The 25,522-nt window shown below is 46.7% G+C and overlaps 2 protein-coding genes across 4 annotated transcripts; one reads left to right on the top strand and one right to left on the bottom strand.

Moving 5' to 3' along the window:
- Positions 1–3,929: 3,929 nt before the first annotated feature.
- ATP5PD (ATP synthase peripheral stalk subunit d) lies at positions 3,930–9,965 on the bottom strand. Of its 3 annotated transcripts, none has more exons than XM_026484188.3 (7): positions 9,648–9,965; positions 8,452–8,625; positions 6,903–7,033; positions 6,100–6,196; positions 5,110–5,181; positions 4,277–4,339; positions 3,930–4,130 (listed from the first exon to the last, which is right to left on the bottom strand). In XM_026484188.3, exons 3-7 carry the CDS (start codon positions 7,022–7,024, stop codon positions 3,999–4,001), a joined length of 486 nt encoding a protein of 161 aa, XP_026339973.1. In that variant the 5' UTR covers positions 7,025–7,033; positions 8,452–8,625; positions 9,648–9,965; the 3' UTR covers positions 3,930–3,998. The 3 variants fall into 3 exon arrangements, with proteins under 3 accessions (XP_026339973.1, XP_048082043.1, XP_026339972.1); XM_048226086.1 differs by having other exon boundaries at positions 9,700–9,885; XM_026484187.2 differs by lacking the exons at positions 8,452–8,625; positions 9,648–9,965 and adding an exon at positions 8,688–8,804.
- On the top strand, positions 8,977–24,320 carry KCTD2 (potassium channel tetramerization domain containing 2). The gene is made up of 6 exons (XM_026484186.4): positions 8,977–9,348; positions 11,149–11,257; positions 13,257–13,348; positions 18,231–18,326; positions 20,596–20,721; positions 21,476–24,320. The coding sequence occupies exons 1-6, from the start codon at positions 9,010–9,012 to the stop codon at positions 21,503–21,505; spliced, it is 792 nt and encodes a 263-aa protein (XP_026339971.3). The 5' UTR covers positions 8,977–9,009; the 3' UTR covers positions 21,506–24,320.
- Positions 24,321–25,522: the final 1,202 nt, after the last annotated feature.

The raw sequence follows: 25,522 nt of genomic DNA, 5'->3' as shown, positions 1-25,522 counted from the left end.
GCATTCTGTAATTACTTGATTTCTCACTGAAATTCATGAAAATTAGTTTGTTTCCAAGTGCCTGCATTTTTTTTTTGTATTGTGTAATTTATACTTTGGCTATTAATTGTTGGTTTTATGTAATATTTGCTCTGGAATCAGTTGATGTGTACTGTAGTTTTTTTCTTTTTTTTTAATTTGAAGCTTTCTCTATAGTCTGTAATCCGTTCCCAGTTATTCTGTTTGTATGACACAGAATTTATATATAAGCTATTAAGTGAGCCTTTTGTTACAGTTTGCTATAGTTTCATTTTGCAAATGCCCAAAATAGGTGTGTTAAAATCCTTACAACTGTTAGGTTTCTAGCAATTTTAAACTTTTTTTGCTGTATATATTCTAACTTTTTTTTCAGCCTGTCAAGGTTCCAATCATTTTTTTCATGTCGATTGTTCCCTTTAAAGAATTACATTTGACCCACTTCACTTTTTTGTCTTGAATTCTTTTTTTTTTAAGATTTTATTTATTTATTTGAGAGAGAGAGACAGCCAGCGAGAGAGAGAACACGGGAAGGGGAGTGGGAGAGGAAGAAGCAGGCTCCTAGCGGAGGAGCCTGATGTGGGGCTCGATCCCAGAATGCTGGGACCACGCCCTGAGCCGAAGGCAGACGCTTAACGACTGTGCCACCCAGGCACCCCTTGTCTTGAATTCTACCTTGCTAGATGGTAATATAACTCTACATAGTTGCTCATACTTTAAAAATGTGTATTACAAAAGTTTTCAAACATACACAGAAACAGAGAATAGTGAATGAACCAACCTAGATTTGTCAGTTATCAGGATTTTTTCACGTTTGCTCCATTAGTCCATTTATCCCTTCATTTTTCTGAAATATTTGAAAGTTATTCCAGACATCGCATCATTTCACCCCAATAGACACTCACATACTTCAATATTCGTCTCTTAATTATCTTTTTACAGTTGACTGGTGCAAACCAGTATCCAGGTAAGGTCACACACAAGATTTGGATGTTGGGTCTCTTCAGCCTCTTTGAACCTAAAGCTGCCCCTGCCTTCCGTCTTACCTTACCCCACACCACTGACTTGTTGAGGGACAAAGGTCAAATGTCCTGTATTTTGGATTTATCTTTGCTTCACGGTGGGTGTCATTTAACTTGTTCCTCTATCCTAGATATTTCCTCTAAATTGGAAGTTAGTTTTAATGCCTCCGTTAAAGTCAGGTTCAACTTTTTGGCAAAAAAACCAAAACGGGCGCCTGGGTGGCTCAGTCGTTAAGCGTCTGCCTTACGCTCAGGGTGTGATCCCGGGGTCCTGGGATAGAGCCCCGCATCAGGCTCCTCGGCTGGGAGCCTGCTTCTTCCTCTCCCACTCCCCCTGCTTGTGTTCCCACTCTTGCTGGCTGTCTCTCTCTGTCAAATAAATAAATAAAATCTTAAAAAAACAAAACAAAACTTTCAAATGGTGCTATTTAATGTAGTGTATGGGAAGGTACAGGAGATCAGCTTGGCATCAGGAGTGGACGGTCACGTTCCTCATCCTTTCATGTAATGGTTTCATCCACTGAGGAGCTTGGCCTAAAAAAACTATTTAATTAGGGATTACAAAATAGTGACTTTTGTTACTCTTTTTGCCACATTTATTGGTTGGAATACTTTGTAAAGAACTTTCTCTCATTAATTATGTCTATTAGTTTATCCTGAAATAATTGTTTTAAAAGGCAGGATATATGCACAGTATTTTTCCCTTTAGTGCCAGTTTTTTTAATGAATTGGAGTCCTTGATACCCCGTTGTGTTTTTTTGTTTTGTTTTTGTTTTTTTAAAGGATGGACAGCTTGTGGTTGGATTTTGGGTTGACCCTGTGTGAATATTTGCCTAACAGGGGTCTTTACTGATACAAAATTATCCTATGTTTGGTTCTGTATTTACGCTACTTCTGCATTTATGCTACTTTGCTGATTTGTCTTTAACTTTTGCTATAGGATGTACTCTTCTTAGGGCGCCTGCGTGGCTTAGTAGGTTAAGTACCTGCCTTTGGCTCAGGTCATGATCCCAAGATCCTGGGATCCAGCCCCACACCAAGCTCCCTGTTCAGTGGGGAGTCTGCTTCTCCTTCTGCCCCTCCCCTCCACACTCTCCTAAATAAAATCTTAAAAAAAAAAAAAAAAAAAGATGTACTTTTCTCTCCAGTGATTTGAAAAGCATAATCCCATTTTACTAGTGATTTTTTAAAAATATTTTTAGTTATCTCTACACCCAACATGGGGCTTGAACTCACAACCCCAAGATCAAGAGTCACATACTCCACTGAGCCAGCCAGACACCACACTAGTGATCATTTTCAATGTAAAATCAATGCACGCTCAATGCAAAAAATTCAGATAACCCAGGAGGACAGTACACAATTTAAAAGTGCCCCAATCCTACACAAATGCCTCGGATGGAGAGTATGTTTAGTCGTTCACTGGTGTCTCTTTCAGTAAATCTTCCAAAGGATCTCCCTCCAATCCTAGGGACTCCTAAAGAACTTCCCTGGGACAGATGTTGGGTCCTTCCTTGAATATGAGTTCTAAACCCACTCCAAAAGCAAACTGAACGGCTTTTTCTTAGATTGCCCATGTTTTACTTGTCTGAATCCTTCGAGCTTCAGCAAGATGGCTCAGTGCCAGTTCAGTGACTCACAGCAGAGCAGGAGTGTGTGATACTCGTTTCTGTTTTGTGCATTAAAGGCCTTCTGGCACACAGAGTGTTGTAACTAAAGCAGCTCTAAGTGGAATACACCTTGCCCCTCCACACATTTTACCTTCAGCATAGTGCCTGCCCCTACGATCAGGGGTGATGGGGCCCAGGCTCTCCTCTGCTTATGTCCTTTAAGACCACATGGCTTTCCAAGTGCTATCAGCCATTGTTGCTCTTCTCCACTAGTCCATCTGCCATCTTTGGTATCAGTGTCAAAAGGCTGTTGGTCTGTGCATGCTGCCCTTACTCTTGCAGGTTTTTACTACAGGACCTAAGCCTTAGCAGGTCAGATGCCTCTGCTCAGAACACTCGCTTACCTAGAACCTTCCCAGGTTATCTCATTTAATTCTCATTATAATCCTGAGGTTTGTGATGAGAAAAGGCAAGTCCTAAGACAGTAAACAAGTAGTCTAAAACTAGCAATTCAATGCTCAAAGAGAGTAAAGTGGTAGGCAGACCAGGTCCTCTGACTTCAAGGGCAATAGAATGCTTTCTACCACCTCACCTTACTTTATCGTGTTTTTTTTTTTTAAGTCATCTCTGCACCCAACGTGGGACTCAAACTCATGACCCCAAGACCAGGAGTCACGTGCTCTCTGCCAACTGGGCCAGGCGGGTGCTTGAAACTCACCCTACTGTATACCACCTGTATTTGCTGCCACTGCTCTGGAGTCCTGCTAACCAGGATCAATAGCAGGAATTTCTTACATGAAATGACAGAATTGAAATAATTTTCTGTGTTCAAGTACAAAGCTGTAACCAGTTTTAACTCTGCAACGAAATTTCCTTTTTTACCACATTTATCCTGAGGAACTGAAGCACAGAAAAGGAGATCCCTGCTTGCTACTCACCCTGCTGTTACATCTATAAATCTGGACCATCTGTCCTTGTGACTGACTTACGGATAAGTACAAGGGGGCACTGCTTAGGAACCAGTGGTTTGAAAGCAAAGAGGAAGTTCAAAGGAATCAGATGATTCCTCTTAACATATTCCAGCAAAAGGCAGGGTCATCAGGCCTATTGTGCTTTGTTAAGATTTCAGCAGCCCTGGGGGCTGTCTCCTACACATCCTAACCATTAGACTAGACCAGCACACACCTGTAGGCTCACCTTTCCATTTTAACAAAAAGTCCACTTCTAGTGATGGCATCTCAGAGTTGTAATTATCTCAACAGCAAAGGAGCAGACACACGGCACCACTGTCATTATTTTTAATGTCCAGCGTTTATAATACAAGGGCCAGAGCTTTCTCCCTAACTCAAGTTTATAAATTTTCGATTGGCTTGTGAGGCCAATAGGGATACTTCTTCTTGTCTAATTTGGTTTCTGGGAAGACTTCATTCAGGTCCTCAATGGTCATCTGATCAAATGGAATTATGTTCCTCATCTTCTCCAGCTGTAAAGAGGGGAATTGTGTTAAGGTAAGCAGGGCTACAGAGATGCAAAATAGAATCCAAGGTAGGTTACTGCCACCAGGTGAAAGATGTGTGGCCATGAGAGAGAGAAAACATACTACATGCAAAGGCCAAGGCTGATCCTTACCTCTTTTTCATATTCCTCAATCCTGGCCTTTGAGAGAGACAAAAACTCAGCACAACTTTTCACCTTAAAGAGAAGGGAGATATTCTGTTTTGAAACCAAATTGTACTGTCCTGACCCTGAGGCTCCCAAAACTGAAGTCCCAGAGCCCCCCACTTCTGCTTTCCCACTCTGTATGGAGAATACACGGCTGCCCTGACTCCTCGGGGGTGCTTGCTTTGGGAAGGAAACTACAGCTTTTCCTAAATTCACAAAGAGGCCCATACAGGAGAAGCAGCTTATGATAGCAGGGCCAGGGTTCACTCGCAAGTTATGCATCTGCACAAGCTACAAAATGCCCGTGTTTCACAGGGGCCGGTTACTGAGTGTCAGGAGAAGCCGCCTGACCACCCAGCCAGACTTCTCTTTGGTGGAGCCACCTGGCTTCCCACATTTGGCTTTCGTACTTTCAAGCAAATAGTTAGTTGTTTGAATACTACCTTGGATAATTTCCCTACCCAATTCTAACTCCTTAATTGTTTATAACAGCTTTGTTGAAGTATAACTGGCATACAATAAGATGCATTTACTAAAAAAAAGGCTACTGGAGAAGTTCTGATACATGTATCCACCTGTGAAACCATCACCACGATCAAGACAGTGAACAAATTTATCAGCCCCCTGCCTCCCATTCCGAGGCAACTGCCCAAGCACTATCGCCATAGATTACCTGCATTTTCTAGAGTTTTACTTTATTGCTCCTTTTAATTCCCTCTACCTTAACCTAACTTCTAAGAAATATAGAGTCATCAGGAATTAAGAGAATTTTAGAATACGGAAGAGTCTCGACTACTTACGTCTTCTTTCTCTTCAGCATCCACCTGAACAGTGTATTTATCCTCTGGCACAGGAATCTTCAGGGCATTAAACTACAAACACAGGGACAGTTGTTACTAATATACCTGAGTGTCCAAAGAAAGGGCTCAAAGACCCCAAACCTTACAGATAAAAACACATTCTCCATTCCAAGAGGAAACCAGTACGCATCTACAGTGTTGTAGTGGAAAGAGTATTAGCTTGAAAACAGGAGCTCAAGGTTCTTAGTCCTGTCACTAACTGGACAACTCTTTATTATGATGAGCTTCAGTTTCTTCATCTGAAAAGGACAGATGGATTTGATGACCTAAAAAATGGCCTCCTAGAACCTTAGAGTTCTAAAGAAACTCAGATTTCTCTTTCAAATGAAACCCTAATGGACTGATTGGCAGAAGTAATGTTAACATAATGCTGATGAAGACAGTCTCCTTAGGAAGACTGCTTAGCCCTATGGACCCAGAACAGAGCACTATACCTAGCACAGAGTAGGCCTTCAAAAAGCATCTGTCAAATGAATAAATAAATTATGGATACTGAGGTTTAACATGTAAATGTCAGAGGAGGCTAGGTGGACGAGAAATTAAGTCACAAGATAGTAAAACAAAGAGCAGATAAAGGAAGAAAACAGTGAAAGGGTAGAAAAGATGTTAGGGAGACAGGTGAGGGGCTAAAAAATAATTGAGGAAGAGTTGGAATGGAAACATTTAACTCCACAGCCCTCTGCCTCCCTGATTAAGACTGTACTGGACTGTTTCTTTGGATAAGAAACTTGCTAAATGAAGACCCTGAATTCTCTGCACATATTTACCATATAAATCTATACCTATCTTTCCTGGACTTCCTTTGGGATCTGACTGTTAACAGCACCCTTGTTTCCGTGCTACCATCCTGCATATCTAATTACCTACTGTTCTGCTCTGCACGTGCAAGCCACACGACAAGACCATTGCTTTAGCTGCCTGAAGTCTCACCTTCTTCTCAAAGTCATCTACCAAGCCAGCCTTCGCCACATTGGCCTTGTAGTAAGCCCAGTCGATAGCAGGTGGTTTCTCAGGGAGAGTAGCCAACCTGCCCACATGGAAAGGCGAAAGTTAAAATTGGTCTATGAGCAACAGAAAACTTACACAGTATGTTCCTTATTCCTATGGCCTAGAGCTATCATCACATTTTTCTTTAGGAGGGAGGTCACAGGAATGCCCAAAAACTATTTTTATTTGGAAAAATGCATTTAAAAAAAAAAAAAGATTTATTTTAGAGAGAGAGCATCCTCGAGTGGGGGGAGGGGCAGAGGGAGAGAATCTCAAGCAGACTCCCCACGGAGCATGGAGCCTGACCTGGGACTCGATCTCACAACCCCTGAGTTCATGACCTGAGCTGAAACCAACAGTTCGGAAGAGCGAACCGACTGAGCCACCCAGGCACCCCTATGTGTGGATTTCCTTATATCAGAAGAACATCAGAAATTAAAATGTAATTCCAAATCACTGTTTGGCTTCCATATTCAGTAGTAAGTTAAGAAGGCCCCTCTCAGGGCCGCCTGGGTGGCTCAGTCGTTAAGCGTCTGCCTTCGGCTCAGGTCACGGTCCCAGCGTTCTTGGGGTCAAGCCCTGCATCGGGCTCCCCACTCAGCGGGAAGCCTGCTTCTCCCTCTCCCACTCCCCCTGCTTGTGTTCCCTCTCTCGCTGCCTCTCTCTCTGTCAAATAAAATCTTTAAAAAAAAAAAAAAAGAAAGAAAGAAAGAAAAAAAGAAGGTCCCTCTCAGAATGGTACTGACCTGGAGCTAAGTGTCTCATTCCAGGATTTCAGGGAGTTAGCAATGGCCTTCTGGTTTCGGGGTATGATCTCCCCAAAAGCTACCCAGTCAATGGCTTTTAGAGCAAGTTTCCGCCCAGCCATCTTGAGATCCTGGAAAATAAAACAGGTCAGATCAAGACAGGGCTCTTACAGAGAATCCTTTAAAGGGTACCTTAGAAACATGCAAATCTTTAAGAAATAGATCAGCATCCTGAGACCCTGATGAGTACATTTTCAACTAAAGGAAACAGGATTACTAAATAAGGATAGTTTAGCTTTTCAAATTCAAGGGATGCAACCTAGCATACAAGTACATCATTTCCCCCAAGATTGTCCCCCTCTATTCCCCAACTCCCACTCATCCTTAAAAGCCCAGTTCTCTAGTGTTTGCTTTTCATGTATGTACCTTTGGAAATATTGCTAAAGTAATACACACTGCATAAAAGTGAATCATTAAATACATTTCCACTCCGACTGCATACGTTTTATTCAGATTCTCCAATGCACAGAATCTTAACACATACACAGGTTTCAACAAAGCTTAAATAGAGCAGATCCTAGGCCAGAATTTCCTCATCTGAAAAATGGAGATAATACCAGCCCTGCTTACCTCAGAAGGCTGTCAAAAGTACCAAGTGAAACTGTGCACATCAATCTGCCCTACAGTCTTACCAAGCTTAAGGGGCTCTCCTGCACCTTCCTGTTCATGCCTGATTATCCTCTGCAGCACTACCACATATCCTGTGTATTCTAGTAATACCCTTAACAGAGGTACTCAATACACATGTGAATGTCAGAGTAGCTGGAAAGTGGTGGCAGCCATTCTCTTTTTAAACTAAGAAAATGGGAAAACAGTCAAACTAAACTTCAGTGCCAGACATTAGGAGAAAGACTGAAATGTCAAAGACCTTTGCAAACTATGGGGTGGATCACAAGGGAGGTGGAAGAATCCCCCTCAGAATCTTAAAAAGGAACTGGTCCAACACCTGCCTCTTCCTTTCCTCACTCTCAGCAATAAATAGCTTGTTTCCAGGAGTGGAGGCGATGGGCAGGTGACTTTTATTTTAAGTAATCTCTACACCCAATGTGGGTTTCAAACTTACAACCTAGAGATGAAGAGTCGCATACTCCACGGACTGAGCCAGCCAGGCACCCCTGCTTTTAAAGACTTTAAAAGACGCGAAAGAAATAAGCGCCCTTACAGCGGCTTTTCCAAGCACCAGTGCAGGTAGGCTTCATAAATGATAGGATTTCTGTCCTTTTATTTATTGCCGAATCCCCAGCGCCAGAACAACAGGTCAGGCGCATAGGAGGTGCTCGGTATCTGTTCCAAGTGTACGCGAATGCTGCACTTGAGAACCTCTGAGCGCTCCACACGCTCCAATGTTGGAACCCTCAGGATGGGACTGAGTATCCCTCGCTCAACAAGTTAACACTATCTTGGGGTAACGTTTCCCTAGCCCGCACACCGGACTGCCGAAGTCGGCCGCGCTGGGGACGGACCGAACGAAACAAGGGTGTGGAAGCACCTCGGTCAGAGGCCGCAGGGTCACAGCCGGCCCGGTGAACTCGCGCGGGGGAGGGGAGATGACCGGAGCGCAGAGCAGCGGCGGCGGCAGCAGTTACACCCGGTCCCTCTGCCAGCGGACCAACCGCGAGGCGCGGCCTCCTCGTCCGAGGTGCGACAAAGGTCCGCACGAGGTCTGGAGGGGGCAAAACAGGGAACCCCGCCGCTGTCGGACCCAACGCCCTAAACCCCACTCACCTTCACCGACCCGGGCGGCCCACAGTCCACAGCAGCAAGGAACGGAACTGGGTCACCGGAAAGCCTCCCCTAGCCAACCCCAAAGCCGAAGGGGCGGGCCTTGCTTTGCAGATCAGCCTGTAGAAATGGAAGCTGGTAACGGAAGTCCCGCCCCCAAGGGTGGGCACAGCACCTCCCCCTCAAGGGTCCCCGGGCGCTGGTTGGGGGCGCTCGCGTCCCTCTCCCCCGGCCCCACCCCCGCCGATGGGCCGGCCCGGCTCTCCCTGCCGAGAGATGGGCCGGCCCGGCGGCGCGCGGGCAGCGGCGGCGGCGGCGGCCCAAGATGGCGGAGCTGCAGCTGGACCCGGCGATAGCGGGGCTGGGAGGGGGTGGTGGGAGCGGGCTGGGCGACGGGGGCGGCCCGGGCCGTGGGCCCCCCAGCCCTCGCCCCGCCGGCCCTATGCCCCGTGGGCACGGCCGCCCGCCCGCTGCCGCCGCGCCGCCGCTGGAGCCGGGTCCCGGACCGCCAGAGCGGGCAGGGGGCGGCGGTGCGGCCCGCTGGGTCCGGCTGAACGTGGGCGGCACCTACTTCGTGACCACCAGACAGACCCTAGGCCGGGAGCCCAAGTCTTTCCTGTGTCGCCTCTGCTGCCAGGAGGACCCGGAGCTGGACTCGGACAAGGTGCGCCCCGCCCTCTGGCGCGCCCCCGGCCGTCGGACCCCCTTGTGCCTCCTAGCTTGTCCCCAGATTCCTGCGATACGCTCCTCACAGGCGGGCTTTTCGGGCCGGATCCCCCACCTTACCCCTCCCCCGTCAGGCTGGCCCCGGGGGCTGTTCTCCCCCATCCTCAGTCGCACCCCGGCTTTCTCTCTGACCCCGCCCTTCGCTCTCAGCCACTCGTTCCCCACACAGTGCCCACCCGCACCCACGAGAACCCACTCCACATCCCTTCTCCGTATTTCTCTCTACACCTTTCATACCCGCCCCTCAGATCTGCATGAGTTTTCCCCTGGCTCCTCGTCAGCCCCTCACTGCCTGTGCCAGATGCGTCCAGAACTGGGTCAGGGTGAGCGAAGGCATCTTTGTAGCTTTCTCAGACTTCCTCTCGACCCCTCTGCCAAGTTGGGTGAAAGCCTGGGTCTGACAGCTGCAGGAAGTGCTTCTCGTGATACCACACTTCTTTCCTGTGGTCCTGGGCCCTGAGGTCGTATCTGGTAACAGTCACTGTTTTAGGACCGTATTAGAGCTCAGATACATAGCTTGGAAAGAGATTACCAGTTGCCAGTGCAAACCTAAGCCGACTGGGTAAGGCCATCGGAAAACGAAAACTGAAGAATGCTGTTGAGCAAGATGCATGGCTGCTAACCAAAAGTTGAGAGGTGACGAGACACTTCCAACCCATTTCCAGTTTGCAGTGTTGTTTGTTTATTAACTTTACACATTCATCGTTTAGTTGCCAGCTTAAAGGCATTAACCATAGCTTACGCCACCTTCTCTTCTATATAGCACTCAGCCAGTTATATTGAAATAGAGTTGGGTTTGGGTAAAGATTGGCTGATTTTATTTATTCACCATCTACCTCTCCTCTAATCTCAGATCGATGGATACCTGTCCTGCCCTATATTTATTTATTTATTTATTTATTTATTTATTTATTTATGAGGGGGAGAGAGAGTAAGAGCAAGCAGGATGGAGCAGAGCGAGAGGGAGAAGCAGACTCCCCACTGAGCAGGGAGTCAGATGTGGGGCTCGATCCCAGGACCCCAGGATCATGACCTGAGCCGAAGGCAGCCGCCCAACCTACTGAGGCAGCCAGGCGCCCCCTGCCCTAACTTTAAAGTAAAGAAATTCCAAAACCTTTGCTTATAAAGGAATTATTTTTATCTACCCTAAATCTCTCTTGTTGCAATAGAAGCCAGTTTCTTCTTGTTCCTTTTACTGTAAAGATGAGTAGGATTAAAGCTGCTCAGCGCCAAGTCCTGGCAGTGCCAAGCTTCCTCTGGGCACAGAACTGGGGTGTGTGAGTTACAGCTGGCAATGCAGACTCCCACTGATGTTGGCCTTGAGCTCAGGAGTATTGCCGACTATACAGAGGTTTTCTTAGATTAGGAATGTGATTTGGGGGCAGTAGAGAAGTCAGAATGTCCATCTCAAGTAGAGATTTAAATGATCAAACTATGGCATTTTCTTCCCTTTTCTTTATAACAGATATCCCATAGAAGAATGGTGGTAATTGTGTCCAAGTAAAGATTTTAGAAGTTCAAGTAAGCACCTGAATGATGTGACTAGACATCTGTAACGCCTCACCTGAAATGATCTCAGATAAAAGATATATAAAGCTAGCCTTCTTGCCAGTATTTTGCAATAAGCAACCTCTAGCAGGACTTGCCCTCTCCCTCATGAATTGTGACAGAGAGGCTGAAACCCTGCCCGGACTTAGTCTGAAAGCTCCAGAGTGATACCTTTGTGTTTGGTTGGCAGGACGAGACAGGGGCCTATCTGATTGACAGGGACCCCACCTACTTTGGTCCTATCCTAAACTACCTCCGCCATGGGAAACTCATCATTACGAAGGAGTTGGCAGAAGAAGGTAAGAACAATGTTTGAACTGGGCATTTTCAAAATTCGGGCCATATCCTGTTCCACAGATTTGAATTTTGTTTTGAGATTTTCATCGAGTTCATGTGCAGGTGTAGTAAAGGTTTATGAAAGTGAGCAGGGAGTCTGTAGTTACCTAGTCTTATCTGAGGACGTCTTGCTTAAAGGATCCCCACTGGGCTCTGTTCAGCCTCCTTAATTAGAAGGAAAATAGGTAGGGGCGCCTGGGTAGCGCAGTCGTTAAAGCGTCTGCCTTCGGCTCAGGGCGTGATCTCAGCGTGCCGGGATCGAGTCCCACATCGGGCTCCTCTGCTATGAGCCTGCTTCTTCCTCTCCCACTCCCCCTGCTGTGTTCCCTCTCTCGCTGGCTGTCTCTCTGTCACATAAATAAATAAAATCTTTAAAAAAAAAAAAAAAAAAAAAAAGAAGGAAAATAGGTAGCTCAGTTTTGCAGATAGCTTCATGAGCTTTCTCCAAACCTGCAGAATTGTCAGGATCCCTTTTTACTTTTACTTATGTGTTTGCAAGCGGTGAATGTCCGTAGCCTGAAGCATCACATGTCTGACATTAATTATTTATATTTTCAATTTTAGTTTGAACTTGCAGCTATAAAAAATAATAAAGGCTTGGCCTCATTTCTTTTAAGACTGGTCTCGTGCTTCCTTGTAAATTTTTGCATTGCACTGACCTAATTCATTCTCCAGTCCATTGTCAGGTGTATCATCAGTTGCCTCATCTTTTTGGTTTGTAGGGCATCTGGGCTGTAAGTGGGTCTAGACATCTTTCTGAAAGACTTGGCGTAGTCTCACCAAAGGCATTCAGTTGAAGATTGGGGCCTGTCCCTAAATCCAGGGCACCCTGACATGGAAGCTTTAGCTCTGAGTAAGAAAGCTGTAATGGCGGTGCTAGTTAATGAAGTGGCCGCGAAACACATCTGTTTCAACCAGTAAAAAGAGGACTGGCATGCTTGCTGTCTTTCCTTTTTTAACATTTCAAATGCATACAGAAATAATGGGACTAGAACAATAAATTCCATGCACCCACCATCCAGCTTCAATAATTACCACTCATGGATAATCTTATTTCTTAAAAAGAGGAATCTTCAGCATCTTTCCTGAAGTCTTTAAAAAAAATTGTTTTCTATTTTGAAATATTTTCAAACTCAGAGAAAAGGGCAAGAATAGCACAGAGTACTCCCAGATTCACCCATTTTTAACATTTTTTTGTCATACTTGTATTACCATCCATTCTCTCCCCCACCCCCCACCCCGTCCTTCCTCCCTTCCCCACCACAGTTTTTACTTCTGAACTGTTTGAGACTAAATTGCAGATTCATCCCCTAATACTTCAGTGTATTTCCCAAGAACAAGACTACTGTATAGTTACCGAGTTCAGGAAATTTAATATTGATAAATATTTCTATCTACAGCTTATATTCCAATTTTATCAGTTCCAATAATGTTTTTTATAGCAGGTGTTTTTGTCTGATACCAGATCACACATCCCACTTGGTTGTCCTGTCCAGCATTCTTTCAGTAACTGCGTTTTTTGTTGTTCAAATAATAAGCATCCTATTAAATCTGGTCCATGTAAATTTATACACACCCACCCCTGGTCATTTTTAGGACAAACTGGGTAAGCATTGCAAACTCAGGAGTTCTCCAATGTGACCAGTTCCAGGAAGTAAGTGACATATGGGAAAGGTGTCCTGCAGCTAATGGGCAGGTGCAGGGAGAGTCGGGGAAGGTGCCAAGTGGGAAACTGCAGGGGTGAAACAGTGAACAGAGCAGACCCAGAGCTTGACTGACTCACTTTGGGGAGAAGGAAATGGGTACACCCTAAACAGCAAAGAAATGTTTCCCAGGCTGAAGGAGAGAGACTAGGCTTCCACTTGAAAAATGCAGTTCTTAGCAAGCGTGGAAACTTCAGCCTCTTGCTGTTTTCTGGGAAACGCACACACATCTCTAACTATAGTTTGGTCCTTGTCCTAGGTGTTCTGGAAGAAGCGGAGTTTTACAACATTGCATCTCTTGTGCGGCTGGTTAAGGAACGGATACGGGACAATGAGAACAGAACTTCTCAGGTAACAGGTTTTAAACTTTTTTTTTTTTAATAAGATTTTATTTTTAATCTCTTCACCCAGTGTGGGGCTCGAACTCACAACCCCGAGGTCAAAGTCACACACTCCACTGACTGAGCCAGCCAGGTGCCCCGCAGGTTTTGAACTCTTAAAGGGAAAAGGTCTCAGTGGCTCTTTGTTGCTGTGTCTGGTGGGATTTGAAAAGGATGATGTGCCGTCAGGCAAGAGCTACCTCTCCCCTTAAAGCCTGAGGTTTGTGTGGCACACGGTCCATCCACCAGGCAGACCGCTCTTTCGCCGCCGGACTTGTTCAGAACAAGGAAACGGAGAAGATGTAACAAAACAGCCCTCCTGTCCCTTTAAAAGAATGGGAGGTTGTGGCTGCTCACCATTTGGCAGCAGGAGGAGCCCAGGGCACCTTAGGTCCCGAACCTTGTTCTCGCAGGCAGAGTATCTGTCTCCCTCCACAGCCTTTTTGAAAGTGTGATCACGTCCCATTCAGCTCCTGATGGCCACGTGAAACCAGTCTCATGGCCTAGACTTTAGGAGCTGCTTGTGAATCATGCTTCTGAGGAAATAATCTCAAGCTTCTCTGTTTATTATGAACTCTGGGTTTTTATATTAACTCAGTAGATAGAATAACAACAACGACAACAAAACACACAATTTGCTGCCAGTTTGAGAAGGGAAGACAATAGGGCACACGGAGCTTATTTCACATCACGTCACCCATCACATGTCATAAGAGGCTACAGTGGCATCTTTTAGGCCCTTGAGATTATCTGCCTCCTAAGAGAGGGTCTGTGCCCTCTAGAAGCCTGAAGTCTAGCAGGGAAAACAGACGTTCCCTTTCCTGTATAGGGTCTATTTTAAGAAAGTACAACTGCAGTAACAGAGGGCAGCACTGGACTCCACTGTGACCATCTGTCCTGTAGCCTGACTTGCCTCTTACCCCATCAGATCCTGGTGATGGATGCAGTCTGTCGCAATGTAGGATTTTCCTGTGATTCAGAAGGCAGTATGTTTCTTTTCAAAAGTCAAAACAAAACAAAAGTAAAAAATAGTTTCTTTCTACGTTAGACTTCATATATCCAAGTTTTGTGGCTCTAAACGGAGTTGTGTGGTTGGGTAACTGACACCTATGATAAAAAATGACCTTTCTTACTCACTTTATCTGTAGTAGTTTGCAAAGGTGGAGAGAAGACCTTAGTTAGTTTTCTTCCTTCTGGCCAATGGCTGAAAGCCTTCTTTTTAATGTTCAAAAATGAATTTTTAGTTGGTTTGCAATTTACCATATGAAATATAATCTAGTGGCACCAGTCTCGTTGCCATCTCAGATTATACGTACCTGGCATCCTTCTCTAGTAGATAGTTAATAGCTGGACATTCTGGAAACCTAGCTTTTATCCTCAATTTTCCACATTCCAAAAAACTTTTGATTGCTTAGTGTAAATTTTGATGGTACCACGAATTATGTAATTTGAAGCCATTCAACCCTGAATGTTCTCAGTTCTTCGCCATTAGCTAAGTCCTTGAGAGCATTGTAAGATTTGTTTGATGACAGCGATTAAGTTAATTAGTCCTCTAGGTTCTGAAGGCTTGTGGATATAGACCCAGTTGGAAGCTTTTTTGTTCTAGGGATGTCAAGGCCTTTTTGATGCTAATTGGTCTTTCCATCTGTCCTTTTTATTTAGTGAAACTCTGAGCAGTGGATTTGAGGTTGTTCAAAAACCCTCTTTTGCATGTGCCACAGACGGCTCTGAGGCGAGATTGGCCACGTGTGTATTTTTGTGGCTGTCCCTTCAAACACGTTGTCTCCTTTAACTTGCCTGGTTTTTTAAGATTTTTTTTTAAGATTTTATTGATTTATTTGTCAGAGCACAAGCAGGGGGAGCGGCAGGCAGAGGGAGAAGCAGGTTCCCCGCTGAGCAAGGAGCCCCACGTGGGACTCATCCTAGGACCCTGGGGTCATGACCTGAGCCGAAAGCAGACGCTTCACCTTAACCAACTGAGCCACCCAGGTGTCCTTTTTTTTAAGATTTTATTTTTAAGTAATCTCTACACCCAACATGGGGCTGGAACTCACAACCCCGAGATCAAGAGCCACATGCTTTTCCGACTGAGCCAGCCAGGTGCCCCTAACTTGTCTGTGTTTTAAGGAGACACACATGACAGGGATTTGGGCAAAGCCCAAGATGTGGGTGTCCTACCCCACCTTTTAGTGACTTCTCGTCTCTCCTAGTGGCTGCCACCACTCTACTACTTTGCTCTCTCTGATAATATTTTTTATTAGGTCATTAATTTTAGTGTATTTGAGAACCCCTGTGGTTTTTGCTTTGGAAGAGAAAAATTAAAAAGAGGTAATACATATATCTTAAATACCTGGGGCTTTGACAGTTACGGCCAGTATCGTAGATCTTTCGTGATACTCTGAGTTTTATAACATAAAACACTCGGTTGTTTCCAAAATGTGTGATTAGAGATCATTGAAATCTTCCTGAGATTTGTTCTATATTTTATGTGGAGGGAATGTTTTTCTTGGTACCTCGTGTAGCAATAATTGCATTTGGTCTGGAAGGGGAGAGCACGGAAGAGAGAGCACAGCATTGTTGGCAGACCGGCCCAAGCCCTGGCTCTGCCTCCATCCTGACAAGTGCTGCCTGACTCAAGCAAGACCAGTGTCCCACGGAGGACAGGAGCAGAAGGGAATAACACCCTGGGCTTGGAGTCCTCCATAATCCAGAGCTGCTTTTGTTGAGCCAGTATTTCCCCAGTAGTGAGTTCTTCCAAAACAAATTTTCCAGATAACTGAAGCCCAGTCATCCTTTTGAAAAAGTACTAAAGCCAAATTTCCGTTATTCTTAAGGAAACAGTCCATATTTTCTTAAAATCGTGTGAATATAACCAGTGTGTCCATGATGGAGCATCATTGTTCCGAGCTTCCGTGGCTGTTTGTGCTCTCACAAATGCCTCATGTCCTTCGGGACGGGCAGTGCATGTACAGCTGTGGGACCCAACACTGAATGGTCCGAGACTGGCAAACACTGAGTCTTCCTGTGCGCCTCTGATTGTCCTTCCACAAACAGGAGCCTTCATCTGGTGAGCAGGCCTCCCCGTAGCAGTCCTTGCCCTCACCTGATTTGGGTTGGTTTTTTTTAAAAGATTGATTTGAGAGAGACAGAAGGAGAGTGAGAGGGAGAAGCAGACTCCCCACTGAGCAGAGAACCCAACATGGGGCTCGATCCCAGGACCCTGAGGTCATGACCTGAGCCAAAGGCAGATGCTTAACTGACTGAGCCACCCAGGCGCCCCCTCACTTTGGCTGCTGAGCCGCACAGGCCAAGTCCTAAGTGTGAGGGGTTCTCCTGCAGATAAAGTGTAGGGGCCTTAGTGCTGCCACTTTGGGGCATCCAGCCTATTCGCTTCTGGTTCTAACTTCTGTTCCAGAGTTGAGTGGGCTAGCAAATGACTTCTGTCTGTATCTCTGACACCAGCTGGGTGTCCCAACAGTTTATCCCATCCTGACACTAACTAATACATAGTAACTATTAATACAGATTTCGGATGCCAGTGCCCCGTCCCAGGTCCCCAGGCTACCTGCACTTCTGTCCATCGTGGCTACAAATTGAAGAGTTCCCATGACATCCCCCTTTGGGTTCAGTGATTGACTAGGACAACTCCTTGAACCCAGGAAAATGCTCTCCTTACTATTATAGTTTATCTCTAGGAGACAGAGGAAAAGCCAGATGGAGAGAGACATGGGGCGGGGTTTGCGCCCCGGAGCCTTTGTGCATATGCAATTGGGATGTACCACTTGCCCAGCACCTGGTTATGTTTGCCAATATGGAAGCTCCCAGAACCCCAGTGTTCGGGGTTTTTAAGGATGTTTCATTATGTGGGCACAACTAATTAGATTAAATCATTGGCCATTGGTGATCGAATTCAGTCTTCAGCCCCTCTCCCTCTCACCGAGGTCAGAGGTCAACAAGTAGGACTGGACGTTCTAACCTTCTAATGGTGCTTGGTCTTTCTGGGGACCAGTCATTCACACAAACAAGACACTTCTATCTCTCAGGAAATTCCAAGGGTTTTAGGAGCTCTGTGCTACCAGGAACAAATACTTATTTTTTAGTATGCACTTTTTTTTTTTTTTAAGATTTTATTTATTTATTTGACAGAGAGGCAGTGAGAGAGGGAACACGACCAGGGGGAGTGGGAGAGGGAAAAGCAGGCTTCCCGCTGAGCAGGGAGCCCCATGCAGGGCTCAATCACAGAACGCTGGGATCATGACCTGAGCCGAAGGCAGACGCTTAACCGCTGAGCCACCCAGGTGCCCCTTTTAGTATACCCTTTTGTAACAGGAATGCTACCATTTAGCAGCGAAACACTTTCACTCTCAGGTACCGTCAGCGGAGGGTAAAAGTGGTTTGAACACTAGTATATTGTGGGATTCCTATTTAACATATTATTCCCATAATAAGGGTTCACGCTGAATAAACCAAAATATCGTCTACATTTTCAGCATGTATGTCAGATATGAACCACTTAAGAAGATGATGTGACTTTCTTGTCCAAAGTAATTTTACTCTATTTTCTACTCTGGGAAATAGATGAAATCTAAGCACATAATTCATTTCTCTGAACTTCAGAAGTATTTTACCCACTAATCCATAACCTTGGGCCTTTTTTTCCCATTTCTTTCCTTGGCTAAGTCTTTATTGAAAAATGACATTGCTGCTTGTCAGAGGGGCTAGTGTGTGGCTGTCCAGAAAAAAAGTCCAAGCAAACTCCTTTTCAGTGTCCATTTTTGGGAAGAGCCGCACCAGGGCAGCTGCAAACTGTTGTGTCCTTGAGATTGTTCTTCAAAGTCTGTTGGTTGTCGCAGGGCCCCGTGAAGCACGTGTATAGAGTCCTGCAATGCCAGGAGGAGGAGCTTACGCAGATGGTCTCCACTATGTCTGATGGTTGGAAATTCGAACAGGTATGTTTCCCAGGAGGCCACGCGCCTCAAACCATCGCCACCCATAGGCAGCTCATAACCCGGGGGGTTCGCAGGGCCAGGTGGGAACCTGTTCAGAAACATGGGAAAGAGCCACTTGGTGTGGATTATTTGCTCTGCCCTACAGGGTGGGTTGGGGAGAATTCCGAATAGTATCATGTCTCCTGACTTCACATCCAGGTTTCAGTTTGTGCCCAGAGGGAGCCAGCCAGCTTGCTTAGGCTCGAAAGTGCTTCTCTGGGGTTTTTTTCTCCCTCAGAGGGATTCCTTTTGCAAGTGCTGAGTTGACACATTCTAGAATAAGTACCTAAAGAAGGCTAGGATTCAGCAACAGCCCTTCCTTTCCTTCCCCCAGTGTGAGAATGCTATCATTCTGAACATACCTGTACTCCATCCCGGAAAGCATGAGCAGGTGTAATGTGAAAGGAGTCATACGTGCTGAGAAGTATGGCTTGGCCATTTCCCATTAGTCTGTGCATTTCTGTTCTTCAGCTTTGTGCCGTGGCGGAAGTATCCGGACAAAGCCACACAGTCAGAATTGTACTGTTTTCTTCCATTAGATGGCAGAATTGTTCAGCGCATCTATTGTGTTCGCCACAGGGGAGCTGTGACTGTGTTACAGTTTTGTGCGGATCATGCCTATTTTTATGCAGAGTTAGAGGATCGGTTGAACGGTCTCCATAAACTCACCTTCTCAGACAGCTGCTGTGCTTCGCGTTAAGAGCTCTGTTTATAGATTGAATATACAGGTGTCTCTGCCTTCAGACCCTACACAGGATCGTGCCTCACACTTTCCTGCACTGCTGAATGCATTCTGCCTGTGTATGTCGGCCTAGTTTAGTCAGGTGGGGCCTGCAAAATGTTGCCATATTCCACTCCACTGGTATTTTCCCTGATATGTCTTTTTTTCTTTTTCCAAAGATTTTATTTTTAAGTAATCTCTATGCCCAACATGGAGCTTGAACTCATGACCCCGAAGTCAAGAGTTGCGTGCTTCTCCTACTGAGCCAGCCAGACACCCTTCCCTGATATAAGTCTTTTTTTTTTTAAAGATTTTATTTATTTATTTGACAGAGAGAGAGACAGCCAGCGAGAGAGGGAACACAAGCAGGGGGAGTGGGAGAGGAAGAAGCAGGATCCTAGCGGAGGAGCCTGATGTGGGGCTCGATCCCAGAACGCTGGGATCACGCCCTGAGCCGAAGGCAGACGCTTAACGACTGCGCCACCCAGGCGCCCCCCCCATATAAGTCTTAAGCAAAGAATAGTATAAAAAATTTTTTTAAAGTATTCTTTTTTTTTCTAAGATTTTTTTTTTTTTTTAATTTATTTGAGGGAGAGAGAGCACGAGAGTGGGGTGAGGAGCAGAGAGAGAAGCAGACTCCCCACTGAGCAGGGAGCCCGATGCAGGACTCGATCCAGGAACTCTAGGATCATAACCTGAGCCAAAGGCAGACACTTAACTGACTGAGCCACCCAGGCACCCTTTTAAGTATTCATTATGAAACCAGTGTATAATTTTGACTCTTTTTCTCATCTTGTTAATGTTCGGAGGCGGGCGAGGCATGTTTGTACTAACTCTACTATATGGATGAGGAAGTTAAGGCACAGGGAGGCAGAGGGGCCCAAAGCCCGTTCATACAGCAAGTCAGTCATGTTCTTCTGACTTGAGGCCCTACATGCTTGCCCAAATGACCTTACCCTTTGGCTCTGTTTTTCCCTGTGCATGTGTATTTCCTATTTAGAATTGAATCCTGAATTCAATTCACTAAAAAGGTTAAAAGTCCCAGCAGCATATGGCTCATGGTAACTCTTCAGTGATTCACTCAGTGCTTTCCAGAGCCTTCTGAGTACCAGTCTCCGGTCTAGGACTTCTGCCCAAAGATGAGCCAGCTCTGTGTAGGTGTTTGGCTGAAGCAAGTGTCCATTCTCATTCACAGAAACACTCTCTTTCACCTCAGTGTTTGCTAGAAGGAGTATGGTCATGTTAATCCTAGTTGGTGCCTTTGGGATTGTTTCAAGCGCTTGGGTGGAGAGACAGTGGCAGAGCCCATATTTTTCTTCTCTGGGGAAGGCTTGTCGAGGATGCCCTGGTGAGCTAGTTGAGATCCAGATGTCCCCTGGCGCCTCGATAGTCCCAGACCATCGTCATCCACGAGAAGCAAAACCACACAGTTCGGTCAGGAGGAGGCTTGGATTTGTGTGGCACTTTGGTACCTTAAGATGACTCTTCACCGTATTCTTGTTCTGTCAGCTAATCAGCATTGGATCTTCCTATAACTATGGAAATGAGGATCAGGCAGAATTCCTCTGTGTTGTCTCCAGAGAACTAAATAATTCTACCAATGGCATTGTCATAGAGCCCAGTGAAAAGGCAAAGGTAAGAAATTGAGTCACCAGAATTTTGTCTCTGACTCATTTGTTCCCAACCCCTCAGGGGCCTTTGTCTGAACCATTCGTTGCTTGAGGTTTCTTTCCTTTCCTTCTGAAGCCAGCTTTGCATTTTGCCTTCATTTTGGTCTTTGACTGTTATAATTTAAATCAAGATTTATGGAGCAGTGACTGAGCGTTTTGGTTAGGAAACGGGTACTGAAATAGGGTAGACTTGCATACCCTCTGTCTAATCAATGAAAAAAGGTTATTGCCACTAATTACTACAAAGTGAGAATTCTGAAACTCAAAGTTGGATAATATTTTGTGTTTATTCTTTGAAACTGTTTCTTTTTTTTTTTTTCCCCTGCTCAAGAGAAAAGATATTTGGTTACCTTTGTGACCTCGTCACCTTAAGTTACTGGAAATTGTACACTGTTCTCTCACACATGCACACACACACTCCTAAGTCAGCAGCACATGATGCGTCTGAACCATTTCCTTTAGCGTCAACAGCACGTAATCTTGGGGTCCCACGGTGTTCATCAAGAGTGTTTTACAACTGAAGTGCTTCAGGGGAGGCCGGGGCTGCAGCCCTGCCTTGCCTCCTGGACTAACGAGGATTGTCGTGCTGCTCGAGGGGGTCCAGCGGAAAGCAGCCGTGGGTCCCTTTTCCCTCAGCAGTCAGCTTAGCAGCCTCAGCCTAGAAGCAAGTCTGCTCCAAAGTCCAAGCCTTAGCCCTCTGCCCGATCTTCCACTTGCAGATTCTTCAGGAGAGAGGATCTCGGATGTAAATTCCAGATCCTTAACCATCAGGAGAGCAACCCGGCAAAGCACCTCGTGAAGTTAAATCTCGCTCCTGTACAGTAACCGAGCTACTGCAAAGCAAAGCTGAGCCTGGCCCCCCAGTGGAGAAGTGTTCTGGTCAAAACCAAAGGAACCCCTGCCCCCACCCACAGGAACCTGACGACAGAGGTGACTCCCGGCTGCAGAATACCTTTTCGGAAACCTGCTTTTGTTTTCTTAGCCACTGTTGTGACAAATGTTTATAACCGCAGCTGGGCTGGGTTCCTAGTTGGAGCCCCTGTGGGCATCTGGGGGAAGGGAAGAGGAAGGCCTAGCTCCTTGTACATGCCCGTACTTTGGGGAAGCTGGAGCAGATGAAAGAGGATCGTCCCTGAGCTGTGCCATGTTTTCGCCTGAGTGCCACGTTGGACGTTGGCAGCTGCTTTGTAACACTCTCTTCCCCTCCTTCTCTGCACCCCGAACTAATGCAGCAGATGCCAACGATTGTAGCCTCAGTTTGTCGATGTGAATTGAGGTTTTGGATAAAGGATGGACTTGCCAGAATACCCCCACATTCCTGTGAACAAGACCTCTTTGAGGAAGGGGACAGTGGGGTGTCCTTGGTTGTGGGTGGAAGTTGGGGATCGCTGCTCTGGGTTTGGGGCACTCAGCTGCTACCATGTTCATCCTTGCCTCATTTGCCTCCAGCAGCCCGGACCCTCCAGTAGCTTACTCTCTCCCCAAGAGGAGGTCTGAGGCAGGTGGCATCCCGCACTCTGTCACACGGACAGATGGGAGCTTCAGGTAGTTGGTCTGTAGCCTTTGCTCACCCTCCGTTGGCCCATCTTCCTTCTCTGACTTTTTAAAGTGGACCGAAGATAAAAGGGACTTGGGATCCTCTGATGGCTTGGGAAGGGGACAGTATTTCTTTGAAAGTTGCCAAATGTGTTATGTTGTAGTATCCAAAAGTGTTATTTCTGTGATTGTCTCTTGGAAATGCCTTGACTGAACATTCAGTATTTATTTGTGTCTCTTCTCGGTTTCTGACCTCGACAAACTTGCCCGGCAGGTGTGTCAGTGACCCCGCGCCACCCCCGGGATAGTGTATGTGTTTGCTGGGCAGTCCAGGCGCCCCGCCCCCGCCGACCTTAGCATCCCTTCTTTCTTCAGAGTGCCCTGTCATGGAGAGTCAAACGCTTGTTTGACCCAGGAGGGGCGTAAAGGCCGCCTTTGGGCTGGGACCGCAGCGGTTGTAGCTGGATCTTCTCGCTGAGCTTTTGAGACTTGGTGAGCAGTCATCGAAGGCAAAGCACCAGAGAATCCTTATTTTTCCCTAGATGACTTTCCTAGTGTGGCAGATGGCCCAGAGAAGGGGAGAGTGCCATGGGACCCCCATCTGTGACTGCCACCTCATGCCAGTCACTCCTGGCTTCCTCCACAACTCAACTGCTTACTAGGTGGGTCTGGGGTTGTAATTTTTGGAAGTGACTTACAGGCTGTGCCAAATGTCTTTTGGGCTTGTGACTTGCCCATGTGCAGATGGCATACCTCTTCCTCAGGAGTCTCACTTTGACTCTGTCTGTGTGGAGAGCAGGATAGAAATGTGTGCACAGGGGTGTCTGCTGATACGTGAGCGTGCATGTGGACGTCGGCACCTCAGAACTCTGGCCCATGCCCACAATTTCTACAGCTATAAAATGCTACAGGAACTTCTACCTACAGTAAAAGCAGTCACCTTTCAAAAAACTCGCAGGTATCCTGTCATCTTTCAGGAAAAAAAACAAGATTTGAGTGTGTCAAGGAAAAGCTGCTCTGACCAGAATAGGACAGAGGACTTTGGAAGAGGTGCTCTTTGGTCAATCCAAAAAAGTAACGTTTGACTCAAAGGAGGTAAAGCAGCTTCATTTGGGGCCTGGAGCCCAATCAGATTTGCTTTCCCAGGGCATGCCTGGTGATCCGCCCGTGCTCCGAAGCCTGCACGAAGGAGTGAAGCAAGGTGGACCAGAGGGCAGAGGAGAGCGAGCCCCTCAGAAACGCATGGTTACCCATTTATCTTTTCAGAGTCCCACAGTGGATCCTCTAGAAAGACTGCTGAGCCCCTTACTGAGTGCTCTGAGAAACCAACAGAAGTGACATTTCTGAGAAGGCTGGCTTTCATGAGGATTCCCTCCTCATGGCAGCCCAATGACAATTGTTCCAGTGCTCTTGAATCTGAGGATGATTCATTTCTTAAGGTTTCTGGAAAAGTATTCACCCCAGCCCTTTATGAACCGAGTCAGTATTTTTTCCTGAAAGCCTTCTCCCCCTGGGAGAGTCCGGCTGATGACTTTGGAGAGAGGTCTGGCCATCGGTTTGGGGCTGTCACGTGGCCAGTGACCCACTTTCTCTCTAGCTGCCCAGTGCTGCCAGGTGGGGAGTGTCTTCCTTCTTTGTTCTGTGCCCAGGCCTGAGGCCACAGGCCATGCGGGCCCAGCTCACGAAGCAGCCTGGCCTCTCCTAGGAGACGCCACAATAGCGCGCTTCTGTCTTTCCCTCAGAACCTGCTTTCTCCTTGGCAGTGACGCGCGGCCCAGCCTCCTCTAGAGTGACTTCGTTTTTGCAGTCTTAACTGATCTCAGGGGTGTCAGCGAGGTGTAGGGGAGGAAGGGACAGAGATGCTGGGTGGGTAGGGCTAAGAGGACACCCACGCCCTCCAGTATGGCCTTTGACCCAGAGGTTAGGGACCATGCCTGTCACTTGTGGGTGCCCTTTGTTACTGTTCGTGTATTTGAATAAAGTCTGAAATGCTGTGACCTTTTTTTGTCAATAAAGACATGAAACAAACTTCTGAATCTCCTTGGTTTCCCATCACTACTACTGGTGATTCTCAAACTCGTCTCAGGAGATGAATTTCACTGTACGTTTCCTACCAGGGCCTCTTAAAAAGTCCTCATTTCTCCTGCTGCTGAAGCTGCCTGAGGGGGTGTTGGGCCTTCTTCCTCCTCAGGACCAGGAGAGACGTGAGAAACAGGAGGTGGGGACAGATGGGCTAGCCACTAGAGAGCTGGGGAGGGGAAGAGTATGAGACCATTTTTAAGAGAAAAGAAGTCTTCCTGGAAGGATAAGTGGCTCGGTGCCCATTTTCTCCACATGGTAGAGAATGAGGAATAAATGCGAGGTGAGACAAGTAAGCAGCAAGCTAAGTATCAGTCACTCAAGGCACCAGGCAGGGTGTGGGGCCCTCCCGGGGTGTTTACAGTTGGGGAGACATTGTGTACACATAAAGGTAGCAAACAAGGTACGTGTATCACCGGGGTCCAGGGGAAGACCGACCACAGCAGTTAACAGGTGCTAAGAGGAGGAAAGGGCCCCGGGGGGGACTGCGGTGTCACAGACACAGTGACTGCCGGACACAGTGATTGCTCCCAGGGCAGGGGAGGGAGCAAAGGGAAGAGGTTGGGACTATTAAAATGTAGAGGCTTGGAGGACGGGCCCCATGGAGGAGATGCTGCCATCTCAGGAGGCTCAGGGAGGTGGTTCTAGGACCACACTACTCCCGGGACCCGCTGTCGCTGCCAGACTGGAGCTGTGTTGCTGTGGTTTCTCTGGTAATGGGAAAGAGCACGTCCTTTCTTTTTTGCCTCTAGGCGTGCAGTCTCCCTCTCACATTCCCCATGGGTGAACCTGTCCTGGAACGAGCTGTTAAAGGTGAATTGTGCTTGGCAACTTCCCAGCCCCAGTGGCCCAGGGCAGAGTCTGGAGCAGGGGTTGGGCCTGGGAGGTGACAACAGCCAGCTGTGCCACCTCTGGCTGCTTGGCATCCATATACGTGCTTCAAAGCGTATTTTTACCTAAAACAGTAAAAACAATTTTATGTGTCTACGTAACACGATACTGGCACTCTACACAAAGGTGACCTTGCCCTCTCCCCAACATGAAACAGTGCCAACACTCAGTGTCCCCAGGGCTGAGAGATCGTGACATCTCTTTCTGGGCTAGGTTAACTACTCCTCAAATCGGCATGGTGGGTTAGACGACACCTAGAC

This window comes from Ursus arctos, unplaced genomic scaffold, assembly GCF_023065955.2.
Source record: "Ursus arctos isolate Adak ecotype North America unplaced genomic scaffold, UrsArc2.0 scaffold_24, whole genome shotgun sequence".
Classification (NCBI taxonomy): Eukaryota; Metazoa; Chordata; class Mammalia; order Carnivora; family Ursidae; genus Ursus; species Ursus arctos.
The sequence above is the reverse complement of the archived record's forward strand: the minus strand, read 5'-3'. Positions and strand labels throughout refer to the sequence as shown.

What these genes read in the sequence shown, in the direction of transcription:
- ATP5PD (XM_026484188.3), bottom strand. Translation starts at nt 7,024, where the DNA reads ATGGCTGGGCGGAAACTTGCTCTAAAAGCCATTGACTGGGTAGCTTTT. An exon ending in AATGAGACACTTAGCTCCAG is followed by an intron (nt 6,197 to 6,902) that starts GTCAGTACCATT and finishes CCATGTGGGCAG; the next exon opens with GTTGGCTACTCTCCCTGAGA. An exon ending in TAGATGACTTTGAGAAGAAG is followed by an intron (nt 5,182 to 6,099) that starts GTGAGACTTCAG and finishes CTGTGTTTGTAG; the next exon opens with TTTAATGCCCTGAAGATTCC.
- KCTD2 (XM_026484186.4), top strand. Translation starts at nt 9,010, where the DNA reads ATGGCGGAGCTGCAGCTGGACCCGGCGATAGCGGGGCTGGGAGGGGGT. An exon ending in ATGGTTGGAAATTCGAACAG is followed by an intron (nt 18,327 to 20,595) that starts GTATGTTTCCCA and finishes TTGTTCTGTCAG; the next exon opens with CTAATCAGCATTGGATCTTC. An exon ending in AGCCCAGTGAAAAGGCAAAG is followed by an intron (nt 20,722 to 21,475) that starts GTAAGAAATTGA and finishes TTCCACTTGCAG; the next exon opens with ATTCTTCAGGAGAGAGGATC.